General features: G+C 38.9%; 2 protein-coding genes across 2 annotated transcripts in view; both read right to left on the reverse strand.

Annotated features, from left to right (window-relative positions):
• Positions 1-5,288, reverse strand: part of SLC9A4 (solute carrier family 9 member A4) — a 30,912-nt gene extending 25,624 nt beyond the window's left edge. Inside the window, exons 1-2 of the mRNA XM_042867949.1 lie at positions 5,051-5,288; positions 2,145-2,608 (exon numbers count right to left, since the gene is read on the reverse strand). Of these exons, the coding sequence (XP_042723883.1) occupies positions 2,145-2,608; positions 5,051-5,288 (702 nt within the window). The remainder of the gene's footprint in view (positions 1-2,144; positions 2,609-5,050) is intronic.
• A 1,442-nt stretch (positions 5,289-6,730) lies between these two features.
• On the reverse strand, positions 6,731-21,624 carry LOC122178160 (interleukin 18 receptor accessory protein). Its single transcript, XM_042868148.1, is given in 11 exon segments — positions 6,731-7,274; positions 8,025-8,195; positions 12,404-12,541; positions 13,081-13,235; positions 15,419-15,536; positions 15,795-15,863; positions 17,272-17,446; positions 18,437-18,611; positions 18,711-18,978; positions 19,976-20,097; positions 21,485-21,624. Coding segments are annotated over 11 exon segments (1,905 nt in total). The 3' UTR covers positions 6,731-6,900.
• Positions 21,625-21,915: the final 291 nt, after the last annotated feature.

Raw genomic sequence — 21,915 nt, forward strand, 5'->3', positions numbered from 1 at the left:
TTATTTTTATTGGATCTCCATCATGCTCGAGATTTTTTTAACAGCTCTGTGACTGCACACAAAGAGAGGACGCCATTTGAGAAAATGGTCTCTGCAGCTTCATTTTCAGTATGACATGGTACACAGGTGTCCTCAGGATTTCTGAGATCAGAAATGAAGTGGACAGGTGAAATATCAAGTTTTCTGATGCACATGCTCAGCTCCTGTCAAGATGAAATGGACTGGGCACATGCAGGAATTGAATTACAGAAACTTGAAACCCTTTGCAACAAAATTAGGGTCCTTCACTTGTTCAACCTTGAGCTTTATTTATTGTATCTAGGTGGTACTGCCTTTTACACATGTTAAGTCAAATAAAGCTGGTAAGAGAGAAACAAGGAGGAAATGGTAATGTAAGAACAGTTTAAAAGATTTCAAAATAGTAAGTGAAGCGTGAAAGAGGAAAAAGCAATCTATTTGGGCTCCATCAACATGATAAATAGTCTAGACTTCTCTGCATATGGCTTTATAGAGATTTTGAAGATCTGAATGCCCAGAAAATGTCTTGAGAGGTGACTGATACAGAAATGTAACAGATAAGTCAACAAATGGATTGCCATGTAGCTGCTTTAAGAGATTTAAGGAGGAGGTGCATGGGGCAAAGGGACCTCACAGTCATGTAGAAAGACCACCCTTTCGTTTCTTTTGCTAACACACCTTGTGCTGTATAAGAATACCTAAACACCTCTGTTTTTTAAGACTTTCTGACGCTATAGATTTACACTGTAACAGGATCCTGACTGAAAGCTCACATAAATTCTCACATCATGGGTTCTCAGGACCCACATCATAAACACAGATGGGAACAAAGGAAAGACAGGGTAGAAAGCCAGGCAGACAACAGACCAAACAAGTTATTCCAGAATGAAGAACAGATACTACTTTCTGAAGTCTACGCTGGAAGGAACCAAAAGACAGGTGGCAGTGATAGATGCACTGTGCTTTGTTAGTTACAGCTGTAACACATAAGCAGTATGTATGCAAGGTTAAGTAACATTTGTCCCTTAATTCTACTTTTGCCTTATATCTCTGATTCATCAAGGTGAAGGATTTATGATCACTGGGCTATGGCTGCAATAAATTATTTCATTCTTTTTCCACTAAACATTACTCATGAGCTGTATTTCTCCCATGAAGCCTTTGAGCAGTGAACTCCGTACAGCTTTTACAAGTCCAGGTTCTGCTGTACCCAATGTATAACAGTATCTCGATACTTTTTATGTGTTTTAGATTCCTGTGATTTAAATTCTGTAAAGATCATATCGAGCAAAACTCCTTAACCTGTACTTAACTTTCAGCACATAAACACTCCTGTTGATCCCCGCCTAATGAATTTCCTGCTTGTTTGAAAAACATGTGGGTTCTACTAGTCCACAGCTAGAATTTCAAGTTGCTCCATACTTCAGTAAAAGCGTAGGGAAAATGGGGAAAGTAGTAGAAAAGGAGCTCTGTCAAAAACAGACAAATCACAAAAAACCCTCTTTTCTAAAAATGAAAAGCAAAGCATTGTTTTGAGTACTTGGAACAAGATTTTCAAGAAAGGCAAATACTTATTTGATGACAATTATTTTATCAATAGAAACAGTTTAGCAAAATCATTCATGGTTTCTGAAATTCCTGTCTAAGGTCTCTGGAGAATTTCCTGGAAGGGATCAAGGCTACCAGAGGCTGTCCATTTTTTTTGCTGAGTGCTCTCTAAGGCATAAGACAAAGGAGGATCTCTTGCATTGCTATCCCTGCTGCTCTCAGTCCTAAAGGAGTACAGTTTTCTATTTATTTGCTTGCACAACACCGAGTGTGTTCCTATCAGCAAAATCTGCTTTCACTTATCCTTTAAATTTAGTGAATGCAAGATTAGGGTGTGCTGTCTTAATGTCTAACTAGAAACAATATCTCTTTCAGTGGCTTGAAAATGAAATGTTTATGAAAAAATTAATATAAGATGTAGTTTTTACATACATCAAAATTAATTGTGAGTTGCCAGTAGAATATGCATATTATACTGCATCAAAGATCTTCACAAAGTTGCCCATGCCCTGCATCCAATAACCCTACAAACAAAAAGAGTCCTAAGAGAAGCAGATGAAGACTGGAAAGAAACTCACCACAGTTATGCCATCATTCAGCAATGATTCTCCAAAAATCATCATGTGAAGCTGCTCATTAACAGAAGCTTCTTCAAAAACTTCCAGAGCTGCCACAGGATCCACAGCTGAGATCATGCTGCCAAAGAGCAGGTTCTGCAGCAGGTTCAGGTCAGTCAGACCAAAGACTTCAATCTGGCAAATGCCATAGAGGGAGAGGCCAATCCCAAATGAGTTCAGCAGAGATCCTAGCACGGACCACCACAAGATGGACCCAAGGTTTTCAAAGAATGGACGAGTTGGCATGAAATAACCCTCTTCCAGCACAATGGGTGGAAGGAGATACAAGAAATAAATACTTGTGTTCATCACCGGTGGGGATTTGTGGTCAGTACCAAAGATGATCGCTCCAACTAGTGCTCCAATGGCAATCAGGATGCAGCTTTCAGGCATGAGTCTTGGTAATCGGTGATAGAGATGGAAACCTTTAATAAAACATTTAAGTTAGCCTGAAGTCAGATGTGTTTTGCCTGCCTTCAAACACTTAGTTTTCATATTGTCAGGTTCTAGTTTTAATATTACAAAAGTAAATGCACAAGTAGCACCATTCCCTTCAAAATGAAACAATCCTGGGTTTGGGCTGACCAGGAACCTGGATAAGCCCAAGGGAGCAAGGAGCAAGCAGCACAGATGCTAAGGTCTGCCCATCTCCTTCCACTTCCAGAAACACCTTGATAATTTCCCAGACACCAGATGACCCCCAGGCTGAGCAAGTGAATACTCATGAACACCACAAAATACAAAGCAGCTTCGTTATCACCAGGAATCAAGGCATGGCCACATAATGCTTTGTACAAGCTGACTAACCTTGCTTTTCTGGGAGTTCTAGTTTCTACATAAGGTAAACAGTGCTCTGTAAAGAACTTTATGAGCTAGTTTCGTGGAAAAAAAAAAAAAAAACAAAAAAAAAACACAACCCAAAACAACAACAGTGGTTTCAGCTGAGTTGAAAGAGCTATTGACATCAAATAATAGAAAACAATGGATCCTGGGAAGGTTTTCTCCTTGATAAAAATAAAGGTTCAGTCTACACTACCAAATGAAGCAGTCCAAAGAGATTTCCCATCAGGAAGGTTCAGCTTACATCCAGACAGCCAGATGCTCTTCTCTGCCCCAGAAAACAAACAGACATATCTGATCTGCCTGCAAGAACAGACCCTGACCCATAGGTTGCCTGGACACTGCCTGGGAGAAGGCTGTCGGACATGGGCAGAAGTTCAGAAAGAGCTCGTCTGCACTGACGCAGCATGGATAGTTGGACATGCCACAGTGTGCCTTCCCTTTAAAATATAGATGCAGCCAGGACATTTTAGAGAGAAAGAGCTACATTTAACTTAGAAATGTTATGGGTATGGATCTCTTCCAACCTACCTTGATGCCCTGCTACTGTGGATTTATGTAATTCTGCACATTTGACATGAGTATTGGTACCAACACTGAGATAGCATCCAATAATGCCTCATCCAGTTGCTGTATTAGGGATTGTATAATTAGTCATATTGTGAATAAGAGATGCCTTATCTCAAAACGTAAGGAATTGTTCAGAGTTTACATGAATGAGAATGAGACAAAGACAGTCATAAATGGTCATCTAGCTCTAGGTGTCTCTGTTGAATGGTGGTTGGACCAGATGGCCTCCTGAGGTACCCTCCAACCTCAGCCGTTCTGTGCTTCTGTGTGCAATCCAATGGGCCTGTTTTCATACTTAAAGCAAGACGAAATTTCATCTCATAACTTTAGCAGCCAATGACAAGTTTGCATTTTTGTGATGCGTGAATTATTCATGTTCAAAAGTAAAAGAAACAAAAACACGTTTTTCTGAAATTTAATATTATTTATTTGGGAAATTTACTTATTTTTACCGCAAAGTATGCTATGATCATAACACTACTATCGCATTTTAATTATTTTGATTAAAAATAAATTTAATTAATTTTAATTTCATTTTTAAATCATGTTCAAAACTTCTATCAGTTTTATCAAATAAAGGGATTCTTCTTCCCATTCTTCTGCCCATTCTATAGGAGTGCCTGAAAATCCCACTGAACTTCAAAAGGGCAGGGAAATCACTTATGTGTAGCTCTTCATTACTGCAATCATCTTCATATATTTCATATTGCTGCTTTAGTTCCAAAAAGCCAAAATCAACTTAAGTCCAGTCATATAGATGCATAAGACACAGGGTGAGCATTTTTTTCTTTATTAATTACAGTCCCTATTTCTCCAAGCGTTGTCTCTCTTCTTTCAGATATGTACACTGAGCCCCAGGAGAAGCTAGATGTATTGAAGTGTATTCTATAGGCATTTATGCTGCTTTTCCTATGACCAGTATCCGGTCAGTCCAGTATCAGGCTTCACCTCCCTCCTCTGATGTAACTTTCTGAGCAACATTAAACAACAAACATTTAAAACGAAAGTTTATAGGAAATTGCTTTCTATTATTCACATGACAGAAGGGTTCTTACTTTCCTCCTTCCCAAAGTAAGTACAGCTGAGGTTTCAGTCAGCTGTTTTCCTGATTTCTACAGCTGTGTCAGATTGTATAGTCTTGTGATATTAAATATTCATCGCAAGATATTTAAATATTAGAACAAAGGATTGGACAGCACTGTGAGGAGGACATCCTTTGCTACACATTAGCATAGACAGCCCAAGAGAAATGAGAGTTAGAAACCATATACTTATTTCAATAATTTGAAAGCATTAAGAGGTGAAAGTTTGTCATTGTCATAATAATGACCTATTCTTTCCAGGATAGGACAGAAAAACAGTCCCTAGCACAAAAGCATATGCAAGAAACTTGGTTACACGGTATGTTTTTAAATTCTTACCAATAAAAGAGGATCCAAGATACCATTTCCACTTACCTATTTTTGCAAGAGAGGCAAGAAGTATCCAAAGAGTGACTTCATATGGAATCTGCACATTGTTGTAGTCCACTGTGAAAACCTGCAGCCTCTTATTTTGTGAAGAGTCAACAGCATCAGCACGATCATGTTCATAGTGAGGCAACAAACTACTACCCAGGCTAGGCTCATCCAAATAAGCAGCAGCAGAAGGGCATGCCAGAGTCAACAGTGACAGCAAGTAACTCAGCATCTTCATACGTTCAAAGGCAGGAGAGCCCATGTTGAGGGCTGTGGCTATCTGTTATAGAGCATATAGTGGGGTGCAAGGAAGTACACAACACTCACACCTGTTAATTCCCACTTCTCATAGCCACAGTCATTTCTTCCTCACTACTCCTTCAGTTTCTTATTAGAGGCCCTTTTAAAAGCCCTAACGTACCTGCACTGCTCCTCGTATTACAGATGAACCTGAAGTTTATATGAAGATACCAGTTCTGCAGGTTCCTCAGACCCAGATAAACCCCAGACACAGCATCACTCTGCTGAAAAGTAACGAGCTTTCCGGACACATAATTTTTCCAGCCTCTCTGATATTTTTCCCACTAATAACTACAAAAATCACTGATGTGCACTATTCAGGCAGTAAGGGTAGCATAGGAAAACAGTATCAGATGGGCAGGACAGGCTCCATGCCTTCTTCTGCTTCCTTCAGTCCCTGTCTGCCTCCCTAGAGCAGCTGCACTGCAGGTACCACTCTTGGCACTGCTCCCTGCCTCTGTCTCACCTTGTAACAAAACCACTCGGTGTGCAAATAAACGTGATCGGCAGGGTTTGCAGTTGGGACATCTGGTGGAGGGCCACGCAAATTACATTCTCCTTTAGAAACTTGTTACCTCTTTTAAAGGCATGTATTTCACTTGGCACACAATAACAAATGTTATTTAAAAAAAAAAAAAAAAAAAAAAAAAAAAGATGGTTATCTCAGCTGATCTGATTTGACCACCTGGAGTTCAAAAGAAGACAACAGAAGAAGATTTTCTTCTGAACAGGAACCACTGCATTTTTCTTAGGTATAGCCATACACACAGATTGCAAGTTGCTTTGAGGGTAAGTGGTATGAACCTTGGCAGAGGTCTTCAAGAAAAAAACAGATGTTTCAGAGCCCTTGGAAGCCCACTAGCTGTGAAAATCATGGGATTTAGTGCCATGATGTTCAGCAGTTTTGGTAGGACCCAGGAGTGACCCTTGCCACATGGGATCAGCAGAATGCAAATTGTTTCTGAGTGCAAAATGTTTCAGAGCTGGTAGAAATGCCTTATCCCACTTCATGAAGGATAGTAGTTCCTGGGATCAGCCCTGACACAGCATTCCTCCTTGTATCAAACCCTTCAGCATACCTAGATGTGGGAGCATCCTAGAGCTTTCATCCTTGGTATTCTCCAAGGAAGAGGTAACTCACATATAGAGCTTGGATTTGTCCTGCAGAACTGCGCAGAAAATTAAACCACAAGATTTCTCAGGATTTCTTTTTTTAATCTTTTTTCCAGGAAAAAAAAAAAGTATAAAAATGCTTCAACAGAAAAACAATGGAAAGAGAAGAACATTTGCATGTCTCAACATCATTGCAAAACAACATAATAAATATCCTAATAATAACTTACTAAAGATAGCTTACATATACATGTGTGAGAAGTGCCACATAGTTTTGCTGTGTGCATGTTTGCACTGCAGCCCTTCTCAGAGCTCTAGAGTGAGATATTGCTGGCTCAAGTGACAGTCCAGAGTAGTCTGCTGATGTAAAAAAAAAAAAAAAAAAAAGTTTAAATCCATTAACTCCTGAGATACCAGTCACTCCTCTGAAATTTATGCTATCGATGTACCAGGCTGAATAACCTTTGGAAAAAGCCCTTTAGGCTGCAATTTCGCAACACCTTAGTGGTATTTACGGGCATGTGGTAGTGCATGTATTTCCAGAACTTTTTGTTTGGAGCAGTAGAAATAGAAGGCTTCCAGGTAATGACTGGTAAAATCCGAAGAGCCTTCTTAACTACTGGAGGCAAGGTCTCTGGCTCCTGGAAAGCTTGGAACTTTATTAAAACCAATTTGATCTTTTTGTCTTCCAGTGCACAGTTCACTGCTGCCTGCAGTTCAAAGATGTTTGGTCCGCTGACATAGGCTGGGCTCAGAATAATGATTGTTCTTCTACTTTGTTTAATAGCTGTAACAACTTCATCTGTGTATGCTGGAGAAGAAATTACAATTGTTATTGTAAAGTGTATTGGACTTTTTATCCAAATCAGTTCATTTAAGAATGGATAATCACCAGAAATACAGAAAACCAGAAATAGAAGTGCTGAGCAACCGCATTAACCTTAAAACCGTTCATGATCAGAGGGTATCTCTGCCATTTTTATGCAGTTTTGAGAACATAACTGGATGCTCAAAAGGTGGAGGGCACAGCTGAGATCACAACCACAGCACATTCAAGCAAATTATCAAAGGACACTTGGATTTGTCTGTCTCTCCCAGGGAGAGGTACTCAGGACTTCCAGTTATTGCTAGTGGCACTGACCAAGGTGAGTCAGAAAGTAACTAATGAAAAATTCAGGGTATTCATTTTTCAGAATGGAGTCTGCCTGTGAATAAATTCTTGGATGAGAAGCTTTGTCTCAGCCAAGTACCTTATAGAATGGAAAGGAAAGGAATGGAATGGGTTGAAAAGGATCATAATGACTATCTAGTTTCAAATCCCCTGCTATGTGCAGGGTTGCCAACTACTAGATCAGGCTGCCCAGAGCCTCCTCAACAACCACACTCAAATATACACATTCCTTGGTTGCAGAGACCAGGTAAAAAGACCAAACACGGCAAGATATGAGCAGAAACTCCTGTGCCAAAACATACCATTTGTTGAACTAGTGCATAAGGTTTTTAGGAAAGAAAATAATGTTACAAGGAACTGAAGACTTTCTACCAACCACAGGAACCTTACCTCCTCCTGGAAGAATATCTCTTTCAAGAATGCATAACTTGTATCCATATTTGTTTTCAAGCATGTCTGGAAGGATCTCCAGGGCAAATCTTTCCTCACTAATAAAAGCAGAGTTACTTTCAGAAGAGTCTGTTTTTGCATAGGATACAAAGGCATCAAATTCTTTGCCATCTAAAATAAATAAATATATATATATAAGTAACACAGCATACATTAACAGGTGTCTGAAGTATTCAGCTTCTTACTTAATGCAATATTTCCATTTATGTTCTATACATTTGCTACCTATTTAAGCAGACCCAACACAAACTGAAACTTATAAAGCAGTCATGAAGAACAGCAGTTCAGTTACACAAAGCCAAGCTTGTCTCTCCATTTTCTTCTCTGTAGACATATGCTACCAAAGTAAATGAGGACATTGCAGATGACCAATGCAAGAAAGTTTAAATTAGGCACCTTTCTTTTTTTTTTTTTTTTATTTTTACATCTATGTGCCAATTTTAACCAGTGGGAGATCTGGCACCTCCCAGGAAAATTCTATGCTCTAGGAAATGATTCCCAACCTTTTTTGTCATTCACCCGAATGCTGAGTCCAAAGATAGTCACAAATGCACAATCTGCTTTATAAATATAGTGAATTTTACTTTAAAAAGCTGGGAGGAACAACGTCCCTGGATGTTAGCTGTTGTGAAAGATATGCTCTTTTCATACACTGCTATTTCTAATCAGAGAGAAGGGCGGAAGTGGCAAAGATTAAATCTGATTCAAATATGAGCTCAGAAACAGAGTACTATCCAGCTCCTGAACTTTGCTCCAATCGCATTTAAAGAATGTTTGCAAAGTGCTACTGCTGAATATGTAAAGAACTTTCAGCTCTGAAACATTCTGGTACTAATGCCCCAGATTTTACCCATTCCTATCAATAAAACAAAAGAAACCTATTTGCTAAATGAAATTTGAGCTGCACTTGAGGGAAGATGAAAGAGAACGTAAGAAATTGCTCATGATGCAAAAGGCACATTGATCTCAGTGCAATATGAATATGAATGCTCCTAATGCCATTTGAGATGCCCTGAGGCTGGTTGATGAGATTGCCAAATTTTACATAGGCGCTATTGGAGACCCAAATATTTTGGAATAGTAGGATATTCTCAGGCAAGTCAAATGACAGCAGATATCTTTATTTAATCAGCTGATTCATATTCCATGTAAATATAGTCAAGAGGAACCACAAAGTAATTCAGCTGTTCAGCATGGGGTGTTTCTACAGAATGAGCTGAAAAGCTCTCTAGATTTCACCATGTTGATCTCATTTCACAGAGCGGGAACTGAGACATCTAATCCCTGCACAGTCACATAGGTAATAGCATTGAATCTTATCTCTCCATGCTAACATTGTGATTTCTAACCCTAGATGTTAGATTAGGACCATAAGGATCAGAAGAAATCATATGGAACCCTGGGAGCAAAGGAAATGCATGTGGAAAATTAATGACCCACATGAGTTGGGGTTGAACAACTACATTCATAACTAGCAGATAACAGAAAGTATATTATCAAAAGAAAACATAGGCGTGAAAATTGGAAAATTCAGCTTAGAGGCTGAGACTATCCCCAGTGCTCCTGGCCATACACTTCTGCCATTTCCTTGTAAGAGTGTTGAAACTCTTGTGGTAACAGTTCGTACCACAGAACTAGCTCTCTAGTTATCTATTACTTTCTATTGGGCTATTTTACTGCTAACTTGAGCCAATGTAGGCCCAAAAGAGTGAATCAGCAACAGCAAACACACATGGCTTGGAGGCGGGGCAGTGGATCACTAGATTGGTTTAGCTGAAATGTCCAGCTACACCCTGATCTAAAGATTCTTTGAACGCCACTTTTAAATGACAATAAGTTCTTTGCAAAACAAGCCAGATATTTTCCTCATTTCACCCATAGAGGTCACTGCAATCTTATTAGACAACCACCATTGATAAATACATAATGGTTTTTGCTGTTGTTGTTGTTGTTGTTGCTTTTCTTTTTAGCATCACTACTGCAAAAACAATTTAAAAAATGCATACGTAGTTAGCACAATTAGGATATTTTTTCCAGAACAGTACAGGAGAGTTTCTCATTACAGCCTGAGAAACTTTTGGGACATATGTTTCAGATGCTCAAAATGTTGGAAATGATGTTAGTTAAGCAAAGTTACTGTAAAATTTGTCTATAAACGTTAATTCCCCAGCTTCTTCACTGTTTCTTTCTCCCTGTGGGAGAGGCAAGATTTTTAAGAAGTATATCTTAATTAGCTATGGAGGAAGATCACGGGTTAGAAAAGTGTGAGATAAAGAATGAGCTTACTGCTGTTTTTAGCTAACTATTGAATGGGTACAGAGATGATGGAGAGAGATTTCTCTGAGGCCCAGAGTGATAGCAGAGAAGGCTACAAATACAAGCAGCAATAATTAAAATCCCCATTAGAAGTTAGTAAAAAAACTTATCACTGCAAAAATGGTCAAGCACTGGAACAGGTTGTTCTGAGATGTTGTGAATTGTCTATCTCTTGAGGCATGCAAAACTTGGATGAACAAGGTCCAAAGCCATCTAATCTAGGCTGGCTCTGCTTTCAGCAGTAACTTGAATTAAATGACTTCCAGGGTCCCTACCAGCTTCTGTGGTTCTTCAATTTTCTAATGCTGTGCTAATAGGAGTGGGAGGGAAGGAATGATGGAAAGGAAGAAATGGCAAAATGACATCAAATTTTTGCTTTTTTGCTTTATGAGCAAGCCATTTCAAATCTCAAGTAAATTGATACACATCCATATGAGGTGAGAACATCTTTGGGGTGAGTCATCTTCAGGCATAAAACCTGCTGAATAGGCATATCTAGTCTGCACACTTCATGCCCCCCATGCCATAAATCGGGTTGTGCACATGCAGTACACTGGAGTCAAGGAATAGGACAGAAGACACAAGAGATACAAAAGGGTCTTAAACTTCAATGTACAAATCTTGCCAGGCCTGTCTCTGTCCTGCTGACAAATATTGTAAGGTCGAAGGGGACTTTCCAGAGGTTCTTAAAGCAATCTGCTACCAAGCAGAGGGGAAATTTTAAGTGATTTCCCAAATAACTTTTGACAGATGTCCTAGAGCTTACAACAATACTTTCCAAAAAGGCTGTCAATTGTTTCACCATTTATGTATTAATAGATACATAGATAAATGTATTTTGTATTCACACATAATTGAAATACACCTATGGAAACATGAAAGTAAACTCATATATTATATGTCTCAAGATGCATCAAGACTCAAGGATTTTTATAAAAATTTCCTTGGGTAATTTCTATCAGATTTATTTAAATCCACTAGAGAAAATTAAATGCTAAATTCACTGAAGTAGGCACTGTGATTTCTGATACATTTTTTGCTACCTAATATGTCGGAGGCCCATTTTAGCTGAGATGATGTGGCAATGCTGCTACAGAGACTTGAAATTTGAAAAAGTTGATCACTGATGTAAAATCGTGATAGTCAGCGTAACTTTCAGAAAGCAAAAACTGCCTCAAAGTGCACTAAGCTTGTGTTCCTCATTATCTTATTTCACATAACCACAGGATGGCTAATGCTGGCAGGGCCCTCTGTGTCCCTCTGGCCCTGCTTAGCAGGGCCACCCAGAACAGGGTGCCCAGGTTCGTGGCCAGGCAGCTGTTGGCTCCATCTCCAAGGAGGAGACCCCACAGACTCTGGGCAGCCTGTGCCAGTGCTCTGTTACCTGCACAGTACAGAAGTGTTGCCCTGTGTTCAGCGGGAATCCCCTGTGCTTCAGTTTGTGCCCATGGCCTCTTGTCCTGGCACTGGACTCCACTGAAAAGAGCCTAGCTTCAACTTTTGTACACCCTACTCTCAAGTATTTGTACACACTGACTAGATTGCCCTGAATTGCCTCTTCTCCAGGCTGAACAGGTCCAGATCTCTCAGTCCCTCCTCAGAGGAAAACCTACTCTCTTGATCATCTTTGTGACCCTCCGTTGGACTCTCTCCAGTACATCCATGTCCCTCATACTGGGAAGGCCAGAACTGGACACAGTGCTCCAAGTGAGGCTTCACCAAAGCTGTCTGAAGCAGAAAGATCACCTCTTGCCAGCAGAAAGATCAGCTGGCAATACTTTGTTGAATGCAGCCAAGAATACTAAGCATTCTTAGCAGCTAGGGCACATAGTGGACTCATGTTCAACCTGGTGTCCATCAGGACCCTCAGGTCCTTTTTGGATCTGCAGAACAGGGTTATTAAGAGAATTGAATTAATGGGTTAGCCTACACCAGATTAACTCAGAGAACAAAAGACAATAGGATAAAAGTGAAGAATAGTAATTTTATACCGTATTTCTTACCTTCTGTAGTTTCATTGTGGGCCACATAGCTTCGGTACATCAGCACTATTTCAATCCAGTGCTGATAAATAAAGGCAGTGCACAAAAGAAATGCAAAGAGAATAGAAATGGCACTGCACAGTATGTACAAGAAAAACACTGTAGAAAGAAAAGGGTTTATTGTAAGTCAGACTTTCCAACTTAGATAAAAAGCTCCATTCACAAAAGAAGCTCACAATCTTCATTCCTTCCCTTCTAGCAAAGTTTAGAGAAGACAGGAATTCATTTATCTGCAAATTTCAGCACAGTGTTTCAGTCTAATATGAGGGATAGTGCTTGAACTGTATCTCCCTCTTAGTACGAAAAGCCAATTTGAGATGAAAGGTATAGAGAAAATGGTCTATCGTACACTCAGTGGGACTGAAAACAAAAACTGCTTAAAATGGAAAATATACACATAGCTGCACACAGAACCCTGCTGGAGACTTCCTGTGCCATCCTAGTGATGAATGTCCGCTGTGAGCTATGGTTCAAATGAGAGAATGGTTTAATTTCCACACTGATTCTCTTTTTGGCCTTTGCTTGAAAGGCTGCCATATTCATATCAGGTACAGCATAAACATGCATGCTAAGGATTGGGAAAACAGAAACATCCCATGCAAATCTTTAAGGGCAAGCAGTCCTCCATCTGTTCTTACCTCTCTGTTTTTTTTTCAGTTGGATCACAGCAGTAGCATTCCCCACAGAATTTTGAGCAAAGCAGATGAAGTTGCTTCTTAGGTCCTTCTCAGTAACTTCTTTCAGTTTAGCAACATGACGAAGCACATGTCCCTTTAAACATCTTGGACAAACACTAAAAAGAAAAAGTATATATTTGCGTGACACTTTTGCAGCTCATTCATACAATCCCCAAACATCTCAAATACAGAGAAAGAAGATCTTAGAAAATTCTGAACATCTAAATTGAAGTTTTAACAGAGATGCATAACTCTGGTTTGGAGCCTCCATTTGTGTTTTATTTGCATCATAAGAAGATAATGACAGCAAAGGTTTGCAGACTGAAAAGTTTATTCTTATTTCATCAACTCAGCAAAATAATTAATCTCTTGCTTAGCTTTAAATATGTAGGTCTTTTTTACTTCAGTGAGATTATTTGAATTTTCCTAAGACTTCGAACACCCCCCGCAGGACAAATGTAGAGAAATTAAGCTTCAAAAAGGAGCCCTGAGAGACAACAAGCTGAGAAAAAAGATGGAAAAGCACCATCTTTTTCCAAGGGATAAAAGTCCCAAGGACAGGACAGGCAAATAGAATAAAACAAAAATGAGGAACTGAAGAACAGAAAACGAAATGGTGACAAAAGTGCCTTTGGGGCACTCTTAGGAATACCCAGTGCTTCTGAGTCTCAGTGTTTCTCTTTGGAAGCCATAGTACATGTGTCTGTGGGTCATCTCAAGTATGCCTCATGTCATGTCACTGCTGGCCAGTGTGCCAATGTGACAATGAGCTACCTCCACTAACCCAAGAGTCGTGGGCACGAATATGGGCAGTTAATTTTAGGATTCAACATGTGCTAAAGTTCTGTTGAGAATGGTTTATAGCAGGGTGGCTGGTACTAGATGGTCTTAAAGGTCTTTTCAACCCAAACCATTCTATGATTCTATGACTCAGAACTGAGCAGTAAAATATATGCTTGTATTGCATAGATTTCTTGCCCAAGTTGGACGCTGTATAACTGAATGAGACAGGAAAATACAGGAAGGAAAGGGAGGCATGGAGACAATTCAAGTCATCTCAACTGACAGCACGCTCAACATGAGTCAGCAGCCTTCACTGGTAGCCAAGAGAGTAAATCGTATTTTGGCATACATTAGGTACAGTATAGCCAGCCAGTAATAAGAAGTGATTCTCCTGTTACATATTAGGGTCGGTGCAGCCTCATCTTGTGTATTGTATGCTCTTAATGATAATATCCTCGAAAGGACCCAGAGGAGGACATCAAAGCTGGTGGCAGGGCTGAGGGCATATCCTGTGAGGAGAGGCTGAGGGCACTGGGCTGTGCATTTTGGAGAGAAGAAGGCCAAGAGTTGACCTCATTGCTCCCTGCAGCAACCCGAGGAGGGGAAGCAGAGGGAGGCCTGGGGCTCTGCTCCTGACAACTGACGGCAGAAGGGAAACGGCAAAGAGCTGCACCAGGGGGGTATCAGGCTGGGTGTTAGGAACAATTTCTTTACTGTGAGAGTTCAAACACTGGAACACGCTTCTTAGAGAGGTGGCTCATGCCTCATGCCTGCTAGTGTTCAAGAGGCATTTGGATAATGCCCTCAATAACATCTTTTCATTTTTGGATAATCCTGATGTGGTCAGGCAGTTTGGACTCATTGGTCTTTGAAAGTCCCTTCTAATTAACTATTCTGTTCTGTTCTGTTCTATTCTATTCCATTCTTTAAGGTCACAGGAAACCTTTCCCCTGTATGTCACTGCCCTGTGGAGTCCAGTTAATTCTTGCCAGGGAAGACTTGCAGGGTCTGAAATTCATTTCTGCGTGCCCCCACTCTGATCTAATGCACATAACTCAATAAAAACAGCCCAGCTTTTGAGGCACACAATTCTATGTCACAGAGAACTGGTATACAGTACTGTTTCACTGGATCCAGTTTATTCCCCACTTAGAGACAATTTTCAGAGAGATGGAGTGAATTGTCAGCAAGGCACAACAGAGCACACAGGCACACAGCTGATGCAGGCACAAGGGGCCAAGCACCATTCATGCTGAAATTCCCTGTGAGATAAAGCTTTGGGAAAAAAGAGTTAAGACTACACAGAAAATACTGAATTCTTGAATTTATGGCCATATCATATTTTGAACATGTGCTTCTGTATGTAAATGTACTCATGGACAGGCACAATAACATGTTGAAGGACAGATGGTTCTGAGCTCCCTTCAGTAAAATTACATATTAAGTAAAGTTCTTGTGGAAGGATTTTTACAGTTGCCAACAGCATAGTAACACTACTGTTGTATTGCTTTCTTACCTTGTTTCCTGGTTCAATTTCTCATTTATATTTTCATTGTCTCTTTTCCATATTACTCTTTTCTGAGTACCTCTTTCAAACCCAAACTGTACACGGCATTCCAGTTCAAGGGGTTTTCCTGAAACAAATTAATACAGGAAGAGCATGAATGAAGGTCACTGGACTGTTTTTCCCTTTAGTATACTGCGATACATGTAATATATAATGTTTATTTTAATATTCACTAATACATTAATTAAGAAAAAAAATTATAGAAAATTCTCTGGAGAGCAAAGCTCCAAGAGAGCAAAGCTGTTTTATTTTATCAAGGTTTATCATCATCTACAATTGCTCATTTGAACATTTTCTTTCACTATCAGAGAAAGAATAAACTTACCAAGTTCTGCTTCAAGAATCGCCACACCACTGGGATGCAAAATGTTTGGTGGATGGATAGTGTTTTTTGCTGCAATTAACAGGACTGCTATTAATAAGTGCTATTGTCAATGCCAAAGACCAGAGAAAATATTTCAAAGGTATATCTTTCTCTTGATGTTAGGTGGAATTTTGACATTACAGTCCAAGAGGATGATTTATGGTTGTTAAGCTGTCGGAGAATTCACAGTATGAAAGCTTTCTCTACAAAACTTATATAGATACTTAAACTGCTATGTCAGTAGTTGAACTGGGGAGCTCAGCATCAGCACTGCACCTGAGGTAATTTAGGATTCAGAAACAAGGATCCCCTTTGCAAAATCCCCTGTGGTACCCAATCCCCATACACGTTCCCTGCCAAGCTCCATTCCACATCCACTAAGCATGCACTAACTCCTTATTCACACTTTAAATACACAACACAAGTACGTGCATTAAAATACCACATCGTTAGAATTTTTTCTAAGCAGGAGTTGACAAATAGCAAGGATAATGACACCTAGTTTGTGCAGTGTGATAAACAGGTACCCAGGCTGTGAGAACGTGGCATGAAGGGCCTAAAATGCACGGCTCTGATATTCTTGGGAAATCCCATACTACAGGAAATGTTGAAATGTTGCCGCACAAACACTATTTTATTTTTTTTTAACTTTGAACTACGCTGAAGCAGAGAAAGCTGCAACCCCTCTACTTCTGAATACAAAATAGATGCAGCTGTGTCACATTGCTGGTGTTCCAGCCTAGAAGACAAGGCCTGAAAGAACAGGTCATACAGGCAGTGATGCTGTCCCCAGATAGCATGCAAAAACAAAGAGCTTTGTTGTCTTTGTTGTTAGATTGCTCTCAGGTCCTGTATTTCCTCTGATACAAAACGTCACATCACCATTTTTAAGTGAAAAAATGAAGATCTCATGCGTTACAGAAGAAAATACCATGTCATCCAACTGAAGAAGGGAATTCTTTAACTCATACTTTAACTCAAGCCACCACTTCAGGACATGTGTAGGAATGAGATACAGCATTATACTCCACATCTGCCAAGCAAGATTAGCATTCTTCCCTCTTGGTATTCAAATATCTTTCTAACACTGAACATACAGTGCATGGAGAACATTGGCACCAGCAGTGGTTTCATGAATTCTACTCTCAGATTAAGTGATTTAAAACCTTGTGTAGATTTTATTCCCGTTGTTAGGAATCAAGGCAGAATAAGATCTTGACATCTATGGTACTACTAAATTTATTACTAAATACCGAAGGTCCTAGACACTGCCCAGAGATGTCCTCAGAATACTTGGAAGTGAATTTTAATGAAAGTGTAGCTAGTCTGGTTAATAATTTTTCAGAACAAAATCCTGAACAAAATATATTAATAGAGTACTAAAGAACAGGGAAAGCATATTTTTGAAGTATTTTATAACAGTTAAAATATTACTCACCAACGACTTCTACTGTAACTGCTGTTCTCATTGTCCATTGAGTAGTGTTGTCAAATATGGTGTAATCACATATGTATATTCCAGCGTCTTGAACATAAGTTGTTTTCAAGTAGATTTCATTATCCACAAACTTTAGGCTTTTCCTGGTTTTCCTGTATTCTATCTGACGGCCATCCTAACAACAATAAAATAGTATCAAATAATTAAATGTATTCTTATTGTAGTTGTTACTGCTGCTGTTAAACTATATTATAAGATATTTGGATGGAATTGCCGTGACAGTAACAGTAGGGTTAAGCCAAAATCTTTTCACTGAAAACAAAAACTTTTTGCAAAATGAGGTAAAGACATACCTCATATAAAGCTTGGAAGTAAATGAAGAGTAACTTTGACTGGATGATCATTTTGCTTGATGAATAAATACTGTAAATAGTACCAGGAATTAAAATGAACAGTTGAATTTTCAGTTATTTTTGTTTGCTTATATAGTACAAGCTTAGATGGAACTATTTGTAAGTATAGTAACTACTAGTGACTGTAGTATTGTTTCACCTTAATGAGAACTACTGGTGATAGGTGGATGGTTGGACTGGATGATCTTGTAGGTCTTTTCCAACCTTGGTGATACTGTGACCCTATGATTCTATAGCATATTACAATTATTACAGACGAAGTAGGGATAAATTTTAGCTTGAAGGTAATTTAGCAGTCATTTGAAAAAGACTAAATCAGTAATTTCTCTGTGAGATGGTGCCTCATTAGAACACAGATTCTTGGAAAGAACAATTTGAAATATTAATATTAAAATAAATTTGTTTCTAACATAGCCAATTTTTTCTTTCATACATTCGATATTTTCAGAATTTAAAATCAAAACAGAACTTTAAAATTTTAAATTTTATTAAATTATTTTATTATTATTTATTATATTTATTATTATTTATTATATTTATTATTATTAATATTATATTTATTAATATTAATATTAATTATATTATTATTATTATTATTGTTATTATTATTATTAAATTTTATTAAATTAAAGCAGTGTCAATTTTGTAAATAACCAATTTTTATTCTCAGTTACTACAATTATTTGTAAAGAAACTATGCGGAATTCCGTACTTCCACTGCACTTCTGAATACTTAAAGGACTGACTCTTACCTTGTACCATCTTACATCCACTTTATCCATATGGCTGTAGCATTTTGTCCCAGGACAAGCTATTAAATTCCCATTGCCAGCAAGAAGATGCAGTGTGTTTGTACCATAGCCTGCACATTTTGCATCTGCCTTTGTCTGAACCTCCAGAACAATTTTGAGACACGGGATTTTTTCACTGAGTGATACAGAAAAAAAAGCTAAACTTTTAATATAAAAGCAAAATAAATACATCAATTCTTACCTAGAAATATAAGCCCTTTTCCCCATTACATACTGTATCATACAGATGTAGATTCCAGAAGCATTCTCCCTTACTGGTTTAAACCAAAGTGCATCCCCTTGCAGAGTAACGTCAGAGCTTTCCTCAACAGCTTTAAGATGTCCTTTGTCTTTCTGACACCAGAACCATTTCATCTCATGTTGCTTCAGAGCTGAGTTGTTATAAATGTTGGTAGCATCTTTATGTGGCAAAGCACATTGTAAAACAAAGTCTTCATCACTAATTGCACGATACCGTACTTGAGGCTTTACATAGGAACATCCTGAAAAGTAGGAAAATATCATATCAGTACCACCTGAAAAGCACACACAGCAGTCATGTCTAAAAAAAAAAAAAAAAGAATACTGAAAAAAATACAGTTTTCCCTTTCTTCATGCTAATATTTTTTTTTTCATGTGACTTTTGGACTAATGACCAACTTTGACCAAATAATTTTCTTAAACATGGAATTGATCAAAGTTCTCAAAGGCTTGTTCAAAAGTTGTTGCCACATGCTTTTTTCAAAACATTTTTTTCAAAATGCTTAACATGAAAATAGCTTAAGATTTTTAGTGAACCAAAGATTTTCATGTGGATGCTAATCTGTTAAACCTCCTCCGCTCTGTAGAAAAAAAAGTATAGCTCTTCTAGCTTCCCTCATATTAATGGAGAAGGGAGTGAGATAAACCTGAAGAAGTAGAGCCTGCCTGCCTCACTCCCTAATTAAAGTAAGACTGACAAACATTTCATTATCATCTCATTGCTTTCAAATCTTTGCCCTTGTACATTTCAGTTGCTATGTCTAAATGAAATGAATTTTCAGATTCTGATTGCTGTGGTCACACATCTCAACCCCAAATTCTCAAAAGGCTGACCAACCTCCTGGTAGAATGGATGTAGTAACTCCTGAAAGAAGGGTGGCAGGATTTCATATCAGTAGAAGGGAACACATGAACTGTTTGGTTTCTCACACGCCCCAGTGGGAAATCCTTTGCAGTTTTGGTTTCTCTGCAACTGGAATTAACTAAGTTCTTTCAGATAGACAGATGAATGGAAAGCTCTGATATATTGATCTCATCCAGCCTTGTTTTCCACCTCCCCCATGGTTGGACCAGCTGCTGGAGACTTCAAGGAGTCATAAAAACCACTAATATTTTAACCATTAGGTTACCAGAAATTCTTCTTTACATCTCATGAAGTCGTGGCTAGAAGTAGATCTGCTTCTCTAAGTTTTCAGCAAGTATTACGACCACCAAAACCCATCAAAGCGGATTTCTTACCTGGCAAATTAATCCCTCTAACTTCTGTTCCATACAATGCTAGAATCCAGGAAAAAGTAAGCATCATCTTCTTTATTAATTTTGGTTGGTATTCTGAGATATTTTCTTTAAGAACCATCCTGCTTTCTGTAAAAGAGAAAAACAGACTTTTTTTTGCAAATAATAAAATGACAAGACAGGTGGTTAAATATGTAACTCATTGTGTAGCTCTATGAACAATAGCAGACAGTATTTTGTAGATAGTGTGTTTTAAAAATGAGGTTCGCAGTGCTCTTCCTGCTCATATCATTTCACACAAATGCAAGATAAACAGTATACAAGAATACAGAAAATCTCTTTAAAATATCTTGCAATGATATATTTATCATACATCTTATATGCAGTACAGGTAAGCATTACATATACACATATCTTCTGCATCACAGCACTGTGCTGCCTGAATGACCTTAGAGAACTGCAGAACAGGGCAACATCCACACCATCGTTAGGTGTCAGTTCTGAGCTTTGACATTTGTGAGCATAAAGTGGGGAGCTTCTAACATCCAGAAGGTCTGGGAGCAGGTCCACAAAGCACTTAAGAGTCTTACATTGCAGCCTCCTCACCAAAGTGAAACCCTGAACCCTGTTGCATGAATTATTCTGCCTCTACTACACAGAGGTTTGAGCTGTATCCCACAGCCTTTCCAGCTGTGGGGCTAAAGAGAAGGCAAGTTGCCCAGCATTCGTCTTCAACAGCCCCAGATGAATTTGGATATTTAGTTAGAACATCTCCAACACTGATGTTTCTCATTCAAGATCTCAGTGAGTAAAGACACACCCTTTGCTGGTGCTCACATTGTGCAATTCAGACCTCAAGAATTTTTCTTCGCTCTTTGGGCTGTTAAGTGACTCTGCATTTACGCGGTGGCTAGAAAAACACTGAGTCAGCCTGAGGGAAAAAAAGGTCAGGCAAGGGCTAGTCCCTAGTTTGTGAGCATCTCATGCAAATTAGACACAACTCAAACAGGCAGGCATCAAGAGATCATCCAGGGCACCATGAGTTGGCTGCCTAGATATGGAGAACTCACACTACATTTTTTCAGGAACCTAACCCACATAGAGAGGAGCACTTTAGTCACTGTTCTGGTCAAGACGTCTCTATTCCCTACAAGTGAGTGGAACAATCTATTTTTACACTCAGAGGTCATAAAGGGGAGGCTCATTTGTTTGCCTTAACCCATCCTGGTGCTTTCTTATAGACCATCAAATCAACCGTCAAAATGTCATTATCCCGTATACATCTTAAAAACATACTGAAATTCCAAGCCAGTAAGTCAATCTGAATAAAGAGACAGAGTTTCACTGGGTGAAAGCCCTCCTAAACTTTAGAAAGACTTTTATCCACTGCATAAGGATGAATGGATCCTGACTCTCTTGGCAGTTTTAAGGCAGTCATGAAGATCTCTCTCAAAGCATCCATTAGTGTTGCAACTCTGTATAAAGCAAAGATCATGTTCTGAGTTATGTCACCCAACAGTCCATGTTGCAAAAGCATACTGGTGTCAGTTGCTAGCAGAACCCAAGAGCCTTGTTTGTGATTCAGTGCTGAACTCCCCTGAGCAGGAAAGTTGATGCAATGGGTCATTGTTGCCAAAGAGAGGTGGTCTCATCTGTCACTCTGTCCTACCACACTCATCTCTCTTCACCCTAAACAAATGGTCCAGCCCCTTTATGGTGACAGCTGCAGTTCTCTTTCATGCCTCAGTTCAATTTGCTAAGCCATTAGAAGTTAAGCTCTGGGACTGCTGATTTTCCAGCTATTCCTTTGTCTGTAAACAGGGACAAGCAGACTATATGTAGCAAAACCATATGAAGCAACACAAGGCATTTAGTAATACAAATGACACATAATGTCTATGCTCTCCAGTTTAATTCCATGCTAACAACCCTCAGGTTGCATT

The sequence above is a fragment of the Lagopus leucura genome, unplaced genomic scaffold (assembly GCF_019238085.1).
Source record: "Lagopus leucura isolate 7727_CA_CO unplaced genomic scaffold, USGS_WTPT01 Super-Scaffold_100001, whole genome shotgun sequence".
Classification (NCBI taxonomy): Eukaryota; Metazoa; Chordata; class Aves; order Galliformes; family Phasianidae; genus Lagopus; species Lagopus leucura.